The following is a 14,816-nucleotide window of genomic DNA, read 5'->3' as shown; positions in this document are numbered from 1 at the left end:
TTCCACTTCTTTTCGATTCCGATTCCAATTTCGATTCCTTCAAATCGATTCCCGATTCTCGATTCCGATTCCATCGATTCTTACTCCTTCTAACAGGTAGGATTTTGATTTATCTGTAGCATTGCTGTCATTAAAATTTAAGAATTGAATGGAATAAAATAACTAGGGATGGACGGATCCAGGATTTTTGGAGCCAGATCTTTCGAATCAGATATTTTCGATTCCAAATGCATTTTCAAATTCTTGCCATTAAACAAAGTCATTATTCAATTTTATTCTGGGTACATACAATTAATGGAATGCTTTTTAGATTTTCATACACATTTTAATATTTTAATAAATTAAAAATTATTTTATGGGCTATCAAGTTGTTTTTTAAAAACATCTTTACATACTCAGGGCCTAAACTGTTACGCTTGGGTTTGGAAATGAAAATAGGAAAAATCTTAGGATGAACCACTGACCAGTGGCATAGCGAGAGGACCCCCCAAAATATAAAAACACAATTACTTTCCTTCATAAAAGGAAACAAAATATTTAAAAATCATGGATTTACAAACATGAAAAAAAAAAGAATCTTTGAAAAATGAAGTTTTTTCTATTATGAAGGGCGTTAAAATTAGTTTGAAACACTCTCCTTTGTACCCTGTTGTTTAAAAATTTTCCCCCCTGGTTTTGGACCCCCCCGTTAACAAAATTCCTGGCTACACCCCCTGCTATCGACTGAATTCAAATTTTCCTCATGCACATTTCCCCCGAATGTTACTTTCTCATCGCATGTGGACTTGTGTTTCATCCGAAAATGCTTCAGTATGGTGAGGTGGATTTAGCACATCCTTGCGATAATTTACGCCACAGTGCACGCACACGGCATTCATTGGTTCTCTTTATCTCAATGGAAATGTTTATACACAATGAAAGACATTTTTATCGGTGTATCATTAAATTGAATTGCAACTGCGCAATTAGCAACACAATTAACAGTATTTAAAACGGCATTATCATCACGTGTGACGAGGTGCTCAACCGCTCAGCATGAGGAAGGAGTGGGCAGCAGAAGCTCGTAAAGGAGAGGTGGAGGGGAAGGAGAAGTGGCGTAGCCAGGAATTTCAATTGGGGGGGGGATCCAAAACCAGGGGGGAAAATTTTTGAAAAAAACCGGGCACTAAATAATGGGTTTTAAACTAATTTTAACACTTTTTATAACCGAAAAACTTAATTTGTTAAAGAAAAATTTTGTAAATTCCTGATTTTTCAATATTTTGCTTTCTTTTGTGAAGGACAATAACTGTGTTTTTATATTTCGGGGGGTGAGGTCCGGACCCTCCCCATGGCTACGCCACTGGGAAGGAGTGCGTAAAGGAGAGGTGGAGAGGAAGGAGCACGCTCCCTCTGTATTTCAAACAACAAGGCTACAAATGAGGGAGTCGGACGAAGTCAGATCTTGCTTCAGTGACGTCGTTGCCTTCAAAGCAAAGCCAGGCGCGCTACGTGATATATGTAGTTGGCGTTTCCAATCCGTCTCTAATTGTTTGAGGGGTTAATGGTGCGCTTGTTTCTTTGAAAATTATGCTGTTTGGACAATGTTGCATATCAGTAAAGTATAATTGTAGATAGAAAACTGAGTGGCAATCAATTAGAGCTGAAAAATAAACAGAAATATCGTCAGGAATGCGTCTCGTTTGGTCTAATTCTTTTTTAAATCTCGTGCATATCATCTAATTGTCGAAGCTATCAAGATATCTTCGGGCCCAGAAAGTCACTCTCCTAGCATTTGTCGTCTAGAAACGGAGAAGTGAAGCAGGTAGGCCAAAAAAGGTAAGTTGGTGAGACGAGTTAGGGATGAAACACGCTTCAATTGTTTTCGTGTGATTTGATATTTTCCTTAGAAGACAATGATTTTTGGTCCGTGTGATTTCGGATACGAAAAAAAACAACAGAGGCACGGGCTGATGGACGGCCGAGGGTGGTTTTCTGAAATCTGCGACGTAGTTACTTTAGACGTGGTTATTATCCTACGGCGCTGAGATTCCTCCGATGATTGTTCAATCTCTTGGGAAGAGTCACACTATGTGCCAGTCATATTTTGCCTTTTTTATTTTCTGGCTGAAAATCCTGGCCACGGCTGAAATTCTACTCGTAACCTCTGCGAGAGCTTTCAAACAAAACGGTTCATGAGTAGGACAAGAATCGCATGCGACGACGCATTCGAAGAGAGAATTGGAACTCTTTCCACCCTGATTGTGTTGCATTCACTGAAGCTATTATTTAAAATTTCGAATCCAGATCCGATGTCTTCCGTGACTTTGGATCCGATGAAGGGCAATATCCGCGGGTATTTGGATCCGAGGTATCCGATCCGACCATCCCTAAAAATAACAATAGCCGTGGTGGCTACATTCTCGTTTGGCCGCGGTGGCTAAACAATAATGTAGCGTTCATTGCGTCCATACATACTAGAGCAGCCTGGCGGGTGCGCGGTGGCGGCCGAATGCAACCTGTCGAGTCTGCCCGGAGGCCGCGGCGGCTTATGCCATCCAAGTATCAACTTCCTCAAGGGTTGCATTGATGAAACTGGGCTATACAAACGCGAATGTGTCTTATTTTTTTATTATTGATGCAGACGCCTGTTAGTCTTAATAAGTTACATATATAAAAAAACCCGCTCTCAGCGCGTATTTATAAGAAACTTTTTTCACAGGAAAACTTGCTCTCTGCACGTTTTTATTATCATCAGACTTCAAATATCATTCGAAAATAAAAAAATATATTTCGATCTATTATACTTTTAAATTGGTGGTCCAGATGAATTCTCCGAATGTGATTCATAATCGCAACAATTTGATTTGCCGTGACCAGCGGTTAATAAAAGAACGGAAAATGCATGCATTGCTTCCCAATCCCGAGGTTTCCAATTTTTTTTCTCTGAGAGTTGCTCATGATCACGCGCCATTTCAAGGTTCGTCGGTATGTCGCTCTTGCCGACATTTTCATGTTTCCTAGGCCGCTTAGGTATGTTCGTCGCAGCACCCGCGTGCCGGGCGTATCCTCCGCGCGGGCAAGGCTGACACCGCGGCCGCTTAGGTGTGTGGCAGTATTTATGCCCCAAACTTATAGTCTATACTCAAAACATTTATCTTCCTGCAATCGATGGAATCGGAATCGACTTTAGGCGATCGATTCTCGATTCCGATTCCGTGCCCGAGAATCGGTGGAATCGAGAATCGACATTTGGAATCGACTCATCCCTAAACTTTACACTCTTTCCTTACACAAGGAAAGACCAACTATGCAATATATTATGAACAACATCATCACATAGCCATCATAGCAAATTTAACATTTGATTTACATTTTCATCTATGTAAATTATATAGACCATCATACTTGGTCATCTTAATCCATAAGAACCATCATCAAACTGATGTTATATTAATGTGAAATTATAAAAAAAACTTCATATAAACATACATAAATACAGATATAACATAAACAATAATGTTTATATGAAGCAGCCTCAGATGAACCCTAACTTTAGAAGCTTATTTTCAAAATACATCTCCCAATATCGCTCTCATCCTCTACTTAAAATTCGATTTACTCTGGACGCAAATACACTTTTCCTCCAGATGCTTACACACTTCATTGAATTATTTACCTATACACACATGTGGTGAGTTAGTACAACATTTAATTCGCACAAAAGGAAATTTATGTTATGGATTTCTTCCTAAATTTCAAATTTCATCCTGAAAAAATGTTATTCAGAGAGTCCAAAAAAGTAAAAAAATATGTATAAAGTTTAGGTAGTGTCCCATGTTTTTAAAGATTAAGTATGCATTATGAATTTGCAGATAATACTGACACCATTTTTGTATGAACCAATGGGATTTTATATTTTTTACAAAAAAATATGATTTTACAGAGTCATATTCATTATATCATACATATCATTATGACATTGAAAATTCTCAGGCAGATAAAAGGTGGAGAAGCAGAATTTCCTATGGCATTTTGTACCAGGGCACCTCCACTACACCCTTTCCTGGTGCAACCCCACGGAACCTGTGTAAGTTTTTCAAGTTATTCATGTAAATGTATTCCTTATCATCTGCCTGAGTTCAGCAGAGCATTCATTAACGTCCTTCACTATTCAAGGGAAAAATAAGTTCCTATACCTATCCATTCCAAAAAATATATCTCTTATTTCACTGCATCTGTAATAATGAGAGGCCTGTGAAATACGCGAGATGCGATATCACCAAATAACGCGAAATAACACGAAATAACGCAAAATCGGCAAATAAAAACGAAATTTTACATTTTTTTGCGTTTTAAGGTGAATTAATGAAAAAATCAGATCTAATGAATCATAATCTATTATAGCCTAAGGCTTCATTGTTTTACACCACCGACGTTCATTTGCTCTATCTCATTACGATTCCAAGGTCAATTGGCTTGTTTAGTCTCGCGCCTGACGCATCCGCATAATATCGCGCACTGTAGTGATTAACCGCCAGAATTTGCCGTGAAATTTATCACAGCCTCTCTCTTTGATTCCCATGTATCAATCCTGAAATATTTAGATTGAGGCGCTTTCTCACCTGAAGAATCAGATATTATGAATTTAAAAGTGCTGAAAGAAATTTAACGCGGCTGCGGAAGAGCGGAAATACAAGCACACCTGCCTGGCACGCGTCAATGCCAAGAAGTAATTCCAGTGACTCACCACGATGCATTAGACAGCCTTATTGGATTACTTGTTGCAGGAAAACCTTGAGTGTGAGTCTAATGTAACAATTCTGTTGACTTAAACACGGCCGCTGGCTGGGAATGGGCCTCCGTTCACGGCACGGCCCACAGCGCAGCAGAGTCTGAAAGTGGCCTGAATTTCACAGCGTCGTGATGTGAACGGCGGTCGACGAAAAGTCGTTTCATCAGAAAGCGGCCTCAATGTAGCACTGCCTGTATTTCACGCCGTAGACGGCACGCGGCCGGGCCAGATTAAAGTGGGTGCTGTGGGGGCGCCGTGGTGACCACAGCGGGCGTCAACGGCACCGTGCCATCAACTGTGCGATTTGATTCGCTTAAAGACATCCATAGACACGTATGGTTACTTGAAAGCATGAAGCGCTATCAGTTGGGGGAAGGAAGGAACAGAAAGGATAGGAGGAGAGGGGTTTCTCCTTATTAGTGGACGGATCATTGGATATTCGGCTCTCCACTGAGCTACAATGCAAAAAAAATCATTTCGACATTGGCCAAATCTAATATCTAATTCTTCAGGTGAGAAAGCGTCTCATTCTAGATGTTTTAGGATCGATGTGTGGGAAATAATTTTTCAAGTTTCTTTGAATCCAATTATTTTTAGTTATGTGTGCTTTTTTCACTGCCTTACCTGACCGATTGGCAATAGCTGTAATCGAAACTTAGCAATTTTGTTGTATCTAGCTGCTGTCCTACCTTCCCTCGACACCTGGGTGAGGGGTATCAAAAGGGAACCCACGACATGAAACATTTCGGCCAATTTGTAAGATATATACACCCATGTCTCGTATAGCGCAAGGGATGCGTTCCTTGGGGTCTTTGCGCTATACGAATTTGCGTTATACGAGAGCGTTTTAACATTGGGAAGATAGGGATGCGTTCCTGGTAGCACAGGTCTTGGGTATTGAATTTCCTCTAAAACATATATATTCCCATAAATAGCCTTAGAAAACATTATTTATATGAATGTTTATAGTTTAAAATATCTTTAAAGATAGTATGCAAGCTTTCCAATACTTTTATTCGCGTTAAAAAAATTCTTACGTGCTTTTGAAATTCGCTCCTGTCGTGCGGGTGGGCTAACATCTGCTATCTCAGGGGTTATTAATGCATTGCCAGCAGTTGACGATTTTTCAAACCAGTCTAAAAACAACTATTGTGTGTCGCCCAGGCCCTTTTGTCGCTCATTGAAATAACAAGGAAATGCTACTTTGAACGCCATTTCATAGCTAGCGGAGTTTATGAATGTTAAATCATTTTAATCCCACGAGTCATTAGCAGCTACGTGAAACAGTCTTTAAATGCCTTGAAACCTGACCCAGGTTTTCCTTACCTAAAAATGAATGAACGAGAAAGCATTCTTTTCCTAAAGAATATCGTCTCGTCAACACTAGATCTAGTTGAGGGGGAAAGGAGCCACTTTCAATAACAGCTTGGAGTTCATCAGAAAATGTTGTGGTGGCTGCGCTATCAACACTTGCAGATTCACCTGATATCGCCGCACTGAAAATACCTGCTTGCCGTTTACCGTATATCTCCGAATATGGTCCCCCCTTTTTTTCCAAAAATGGCCGCGGAAAAGTAAGGGGGGGGGACTATAATCGAGTGTAATCCAATTTAGCATACTAAAGGTGACCATAAAGTAATAAATAACGGCATAATGGCTAATGTTCTCGTAGTCTTTCTATTTGAGTATATTTATGAGGATTATAATCGGAGATATTAGTAAATACTGCCACGTTTTACCGGAAATTAAGACAATTTTTACCACAAATGTTGTACAGATACGATTATTCCGATTCAAATAGCATATCGAATATGCGTTTTCACGGAATCCATCGGGTAGCCGCTAATTTTTCTTGGAAAAGTATTGTTAGAATAATTCAATCCACACTTATCACTTAATGACGCAAAACAGTAAATAATTAAAATGAAAACTAAACACACACTATCATTACATTAATCGAACACTAGAATTGAATCAATAGTATATGTACCCGTCGCTCATTTAATAACTACACGATTTAAATAATTGCGAAAAATAAACAGATAAAGTGAACCTTTCGTGACGATTTAGCATTTCATTGCGTCCGTAGCTACTATACGTCCGTGCGGTTCGTGTTTACAACCACTGCCTCTACCGCCTTCACAGAACAAGAATGCGCAATAGGTGATGCATTTGTTTCTGAAAAGGCGCAATAATCGACGACTTTAAACCAGAAGCGCCGGCATTACTGCATTTGATCGAAATACAGCGACTCAGCATCGAAAGTGTAATCAATTTATTGAGGAATATCTTCAATTCGCCAGGGTAAATAGGATCGATAAATTACGTCGCATAACGTTTCGCAATTATTTCCGCGATATTTTCTTTATTAAAAATAATTTTACGTTCAACAGTGAGGTGATGGATCAAGTAGAAAGATGAGGATCAATCCTGCCGCAGATTAGAGGCCTTCAAAGACGGAGTTTCGATGCCGATTTAAAAATAGCCGTTGCAGAATACGCCGTAAATCATAGTATTCACAGCGCTAGCAAAGCGCTAATACATCGCGGAAGTCATTTCGGGGGTCTCGATGCGGCAGATTCAAAGAATTATCGTCGAATTTGTGCGCAAATGCAGAGCAGAAGCTCTTTGTGTAACTTATGCAATGATTCGCGACGAGGCATTGAAAATTGATTTGATATTTTTTTCAGTTTTAATGTTTGTTGGAAAAAGTTTATTTCTTAATTTTATTACTTTGATATTTGTAAGTCCTGTAGTTTAATTGTTTTGCTTAGCAGGCATTTGATGGCAATATTTTTATAATGTTTATAATTTATTTAACACAATTTTATTTAGATTTCCTAAATTCTTCAGGTCACTTGGATTTGTGATGACTTGATGGGTGTGTTACACTGGATCTAAGGAAGTTTCAGGGCCAAATGCAATACTGTTTATGGGCTTTAAGTTAAAGCTTATATATTGACATTGTCTGTAGTCATTTGGAAATCAAAAATATTAATAATTTGTGAAGGTTTAAAAAATACAATAGCCTTGGATACTTAAAATTTTTTCTCATTTCTTCATTACATCTGGTTAAGGAACTATAAATTACTGATACATGCAATGGATCACAACATGTTTTAGGTATAGTTATTTTGTTGTGATGGAAAATATGTGAACAGATTTGTTCTTAATCTTCACAGAAAATAATAGTTTTTATCGAATCTAGAATCTTAACTTGCTAACCACAGAAAAATTGCCTTCCTTTACATTTTAAAATTTTTCCCAAAACTGAGGTCTCAAAATTGGGGGGGGGGGGGGGGACTATATTCGGGGGGGGGGACTATATTCGGAGATATACGGTAAATTCTGGAACCAACCGCTTTCACTAAATGTCTCGGAGCGATTACCACTCTCGTCTTTTTGTACTGATTCACCATGAACTTTCCGTATGTGTAGACCGCTTGGTTGAAGTTGGTGCGGCTGAGGTCACTGATATTTTAGCTTCGTCTTTATTCAAAATAAGGCATCGTGAGTTTAAACTTCCACGCAATATCGCTTTGACGCTCTCCATTTTCAAAGCAATTGACCTCTCTCAAGTCCTCTTCTAGGTTTATGGTTTTTCTTGATAAATTCTTGATTTTTCTACACGCATTCCTATTTTTTGCCATATTCTCTTGGTTTTTACTCTGTATGGCTCTATCTAAATCACCTTCTTCTGCTGAACTGTATTCCTGAGACGCAGAAGGCCTATGACTGCGGGGAGGGAACGAAGCCATTGTGTTTGAGACTCTATAGCGGACCCTTTTATGTGTTGATGCTATTCATGCGCAACTCGGCCACCGCTCCATTTCTCCCCCGTGAATACCGATGACCTTGAAGGCTTTAGCGTAGACCCTCTACCTGGAAGTCAATCACCCGGTAACCTACGACGGCAAAAATACGTCTCAAACCGTATTGCTGAAAAAAAACTCATTTCCACTAGCCCCACGCTTAATTAATGATCTAAATTAACTATTATCACTCTGCTAAGGAGACGAGATAAATTACTTCGGTAGGCCGGCTATCTGGACCTAATGACGAGTAATACTTTTGGCCATTGCACAGCGACGGATTTCGATTAATAATAAACAAAAAAGAAGATTTGAGGTAAGCAATAATATTAATATGCGTAAATTGATAGCAATTTCGTGTGTACTTAGCGCAAGTTCACGTTTTATCATGAGAGCGTTTAAGATTTGTGATTAGGCTTCACTGCGTTGCAATGTTTCCCCGAGGAACGAATTTGCGCTATATCGAAATTGCGCTAATCGAAATTCCGCTATACGAGACATGGGTGTAGTACTATGGTTAAACCCAGCACTCAGTTTGAAAACACCATCGTGAGTGGTTGTGTTTTTGAGATTGGACTGTTTTTTTATCGTAGTTCCAGCTTTAAATATTGAACGAAGCATAGGAACTTAAAAAATGCCAAAAGCTAGAGATACCGCTCATACCAGGGCAAGTGAATTCAGGTCATGAGGATTTCATGTGAAAGACAAAAGAGTATTACTGTGCAACATTTGCAATAAAAGATTTGAATTTGAAAAATGTGACACATTGTTAAAGCACATCAGTAGCGATGAACATAAACGTGCGAAAGAAGGGGGACCTGTAACACAACAGCTATCATTTGAACACACAGTCACTCAGTCAAAGAAAGCAAAGGAGGAACTTGTTGTTGCTACTACAGAAGCATTTTTAAAGGCTTTATTTAGTGTAGAGAAACTTGACAATCCAAAAATTATGGAATGGCTCTCCAAGTATACATCTATGAGGTAGTGGGAATTAGCTGTTTGCCAATCGTATTCCCCAAGATTACATACTTGAACTATTTCTTTCGCTAGTTTTATCAGAAATTTTGTGCAACCAAAATTGTGTTAAATGCTATGTAATATACTTTAAAAGTATAAGTATTCATGAAACGTGTACCATAAAATAACAAAACCCCTATAAACATGGAAAAATTGTAGCATTATAATAATCCCACCAAGATTTTCTATAACACCGAAATCACGTGATTTTAAAACGAATTTTAGCATAAAATAAAACCACTTTCACGGACCTCTAGTAATAGTATTATCAGACCTGGAATGATATTGTGGTTCTCAGATGATGTATCATTTACCCAGTGATGCATCAGTGAGTTCACTATGATTCAAAGTGGCGAAGAATGAGAAGAAGAATCATGGGAAGAATTAAACAATCACATTGCACGGCACTCACCTCATTGTACGCAATGGGTTTCAGATCATTCCCAGCAGATTTTGCACCGTCCATTACACGCCGTGGAGGAATCCCAAGGAATCGTCGTAATTTCTCTTCACACTAATCAGAGATAAAGAACGAGCAAGAAAAATAAAGACCCAGCCTTATTTTGATATCTACCAGAATAAGTGATTCCTTGTCATCCCAAGGATACTCCCCAATGATCTGAACAGAATTAAAGGGAAACAATTTTTAAAAATGATAAATAAGAAATTTTTCACAAGATTTCAAGTGCATTAACAGCCTAGCATGAACCCTTTGGGTCTATAGCAACTCCCACACTTATCTTGAAACAGTTTTTGATGAAACGATAAGCTTGCCTTAGTACTACATCAGGTTCACAGGTCAAGTTTTTTAGAGCAGGAGAGAAAAAGTATTCTATGAAATAACCTCAAGTAGCGTCAAGTCACCACAAATCCATGGTGCCCAGCCATGACAAAAAATTACACACATCAACCCCTTCCACTTCAATTAAATTCTGAATATCGTGCTCTCCTATTCTCAATTTATTTTTTCTGTGGTTCTTTTGAAATGTAATGTTGGGTAATGAAGTCTTATTTTGTAATCAACGTAGATTAGTGAAATGAAAAGTGATAATTATTTCAAATTGTTAAGTATCTAGTTACATACATCGAGAACAGAGCTATCGCTACTCGTATATAATCATTTTATTACTTCCAATGCATCATGTTTCAAGGAAAATGACTTTTTTTATGAAAATTGTGGATGTTTTAACTCTGTTTAATTTTTAAAATATTCATACTGTTCCCCTAAGAGGTGATAAAATTAATAAAATCTGACGACAAGCTAGACTCGTCATTACAACGCTAGGGGTTAATGCAAAAATGCCCGTGTATTCAACCAAGATTGCCATCATTCCTCACCTCCTGAGTTTTTCTCTGACAATAATCTGATTTCCATGAATTCTAATCCCCATTTCAACTTCCCTGACTGGTTTGACCCCTAAGAATGATATGAAAAATGATAACAAACCATTTTGACCTCTTCGTCCGTCATAACTATTTCAAAACTGTCACTGCCGTCATCATCATCACATTCCCCATCAGCATTGCTTTTCCGTTCACCACCTGGATCTAATGGTTCACCACTCTGCAAGTAAGGAAAATAAATTTTTACTACTTATAAATGTGTTACCAATTTAATGGAAGATAAGGAAAGTGCAAGAACAAATGAATCAATCAATATCATCATTTGAATCACGTGAATAAAAATGTATGTTCCTTCAACCACCTTTGATACGATACAATGATAGGATAAGGTTTGAATGAACTTTAACAGTGTAGATTTGCGATATACCGTAGAAGGTATGAAGATTTTTCTGTGTTCTAATGCAATATTTTTGGGATGAATAATTAATTTAATTTGTTGGCTTTCAAGCAATAATTTTGATTACCTTCCACTGTCTTCTGTTAGATATTTTTGTAGCTAATCAAAGTAAATAAACCTATTTTTAGACAATTGGTGTTCATTAAGGATGGTGAATATTGAATTTTTGTTTGAAGAATTTCGCAGCTTCTTCTATCGATCATGTATGATCCTTTTGGGAAATGCTGTGTGTAAAACATTTTCACTCAACGTTTCACTCTCCTCTTCCTGAGAGCATTATCAATAGCAAGAGAGCAACATTATCTTATGTCTTATATCCCGTTGTCCCATTGTTGGAATGATTTGAATTTTGTGCGGAAGACAGTAGCTGTTGGAAATTAGAATGGGCCAGGAACCCTTTCCATTATCGGCTACGGTTTGTGGCGCCCTTGGCCGGGCGACTCGACGTATTGGCGCTAGTTGACGCGGAATGCATTGCATAGAACATTCGAGACACCGCAAGGTCGGCGCGAACTTGTATATATACCCCAAAATTGTGAGAATAAAGTTCAGTATGTTTCCTCAACCGAGCTACGCGTGTCATTCCTCGAGAAATCTTACCTTACCTCCGCAAAGTGGTGACCCCGACGAAGCACACGATGGCTGACGAGGAAGATATCCGCACGAAAAATCTACTCCTGCAGCAACAGTGCGAAGCCCTCCAACAGCAGTTGCAACTTCATATACAGCAGCAACAACCGTTTCCAGAACAAAGCTTCGCTCATGTAGATCGCGTGGTCGTTCGCCTTCCGCCCTTTTGGTCGGATAATCCAAGTCTTTGGATCGCGCAAGTGGAAAGTCAATTCGCACTTCACCGTATCACGTCAGACGTTAGCAAATTTAATATTATTATTTCTCAACTTGAACCTCGGTACGCGGCTGAAATATCCGACATAATTACAAATCCTCCGGCTGAAGGCAAGTTCGAGAAACTTAAAACGGAGTTAGTTTCTCGCATATCTGCATCACGGGAGGAGCGAACACGCCAGCTACTCACGCAAGCGGAAATAGGTGATCGCAAACCATCGCAGTTCCTGCGCTACATGCGTGGTTTGGTTGGAACGGAGACCATACCGGACACCCTTCTAAGAACCTTATGGAGCGGACGCCTGCCCAGCACCATCCAGACGATAATTGCTACGCAGCAAAATCTTCCCCTGGATGTCATCGCTGACCTGGCAGATAAGGTTTTCGAAGTGATCCCTGCACCACAAGTAGCTACTGTGAGTACCTGTACCACTGATATGAATAAGCGCCTTGATGAACTGTCTCAACAAGTGAATGCCCTAACTGCCAAAATTGAAAAGCTAGGCCAAGAGTGATCAAGATTTAGGAGTCGAAGTCGTCCTCCCAAAGAAAATGCCTTTCGGCATAGATCCCCTTCACAACAACCAAGGCCAACCACCGAAGGCATTTGCTGGTATCATAGACGTTACGGCACCAAGGCAAGGAAGTGCACCACCCCGTGTGAGTTTTCCCCAAACGCCCCTGGCAGCCATTCGTAGCGGCGTCGTTGGACTGCCTAAACAAGTCGCCGCAACGCTTGTTTGTTAAAGATCGGAACACGCAGCGCCTTTATTTATTAGACACTGGCTCCGAGCTCTCTATTTTCCCCCGAAGACTCCTTCGAGAAAATCGCCCTAAAACCAGTTATAATTTGTCAGCAGCTAATGACAGTATTATTGCCACTTATAGTTTTCTCACTGCCAATCTTAATTTTGGACTTCGGCGGAATTTTCTTTGGCGTTTTGTCATCGCTGACGTGGCAGATCCTATCCTCGGAGCCGACTTCCTAGGACATTACCATCTATTGCCTGACATAAAAAACTCTCAGCTCATTGATGGTGTTACTCGCCTCTCCTGCCCTGGCATCCGCGCTCCCTCTCTACAACAAAGTGTGAAAACTATTACCGGATCGTCTCCATTTCATTTGATCTTAGAGGAATTTCCTGATATTCTACGCCCTCAGGGAACGCCACGTGAGATCCGCCACAGGACTGTTCACTTCATTAAGACGACCCCGGGACCACCTATCTCCAGCAGGCCACGACGACTCGATCCCGAACGCCTTCGCGCAGCCCAGGCCGAGTTCGAGCTCATGATCCAAGAGGGTACCGCTCGACGATCTAAAAGTCAATGGACATCGCCACTTCACATGGTACCAAAGAAGGACAATGGATGGCGACCGTGCGGAGACTATCGCCTACTTAATGCCAGAACCATCCCCGATCGTTACCCTGTACACCATATCCACGACTTCAGCGTGCGACTCCGAGGCTGCACCATTTTCTCAGTCATAGATTTGGTAAAAGCCTACACACAGATACCAGTGGACCCATCGGATATTCCCAAGACAGCAGTAACCATGCCATTTGGACTATTTGAATTTCCATTCATGCCGTTTGGTCTCCGAAACGCAGGTCAAACTTTTCAACGATTCATTGATGAAGTTGTCCAAGGTTTTGACTTTTGCTTCCCATATATCGACGATATTTTGGTCTTCTCACACGACTCAGCCGAGCATGAAGTTCACCTTCGCGCCCTCTTCCAACGCCTGGCCGACAATGGAATAATCATCAATGCCACGAAGAGTGTGTTTGGCTCTCGTGAAGTCACATTCCTGGGCTACCAAATCTCAGCCGAGGGCACTCGACCATTACCAGATCGTGTTATCGCATTGCTAGAGTATCCCCGCCCACCCACCGCCCGCGGCTTGCGCCGATTTTTAGGAATGCTAAATTTTTACCGACGTTTTATGCCCTCCGCAGCAAGTCACCAAGCTCCATTGCACGCCGCCATCGCCGGACTCCGTGGCAGCCAGACCGTGAATTGGTCTCCGGCATTGGACCAAGCTTTCGCTGCATGCAAAGAGAACCTTGCGCAAGCCACCCTACTAGCACACCCGGAGAACGACGCCCCGCTTGGCCTATTCACCGACGCTTCGAGCTCCTATGTCGGTGCTGCATTACAACAACTCGTGAAAAATTCTTGGCAGCCATTGGCATTTTTCTCCATGAAGCTTACTCCACGCCAGACGCAGCGGCCGGCTTACTACAGAGAACTTCATGCCGTCTACTCAGCCATTCAACACTTTCGACATATCCTTGAAGCTCAGCACTGCACAATATTTACCGACCACAAACCATTAACCTATGCATTCCTCCAACGACGGGAAAAGCTACCACCTGTGCAGCTCAACCAATTGAGTTTCATTTCTCAATATACATCGGACATTCGACACTTGAGCAGTTCGACCAACATCGTTGCAGACGCCTTATCACGAACCAACGCATCACTACCCCCGCTCCAGTCGACCCTAATGAACTAGCTCGTGCACAGGAGGATGACGAAGAACTCCGAGACATATTAG

At 40.6% G+C, this 14,816-nt stretch overlaps 1 protein-coding gene across 1 annotated transcript in view; it reads right to left on the bottom strand.

Moving 5' to 3' along the window:
* LOC124168773 overlaps nucleotides 1-14,816 on the bottom strand; it is a 136,407-nt gene that overhangs the window by 12,418 nt on the left and 109,173 nt on the right. Inside the window, exons 27-28 of the mRNA XM_046547064.1 lie at nucleotides 11,054-11,170; nucleotides 10,019-10,120 (exon numbers count right to left, since the gene is read on the bottom strand). Of these exons, the coding sequence (XP_046403020.1) occupies nucleotides 10,019-10,120; nucleotides 11,054-11,170 (219 nt within the window). The remainder of the gene's footprint in view (nucleotides 1-10,018; nucleotides 10,121-11,053; nucleotides 11,171-14,816) is intronic.

Source organism: Ischnura elegans, chromosome 12, assembly GCF_921293095.1.
Source record: "Ischnura elegans chromosome 12, ioIscEleg1.1, whole genome shotgun sequence".
Lineage (NCBI taxonomy): Eukaryota > Metazoa > Arthropoda > Insecta > Odonata > Coenagrionidae > Ischnura > Ischnura elegans.
This window is presented reverse-complemented; position numbering and strand designations above follow the sequence as displayed.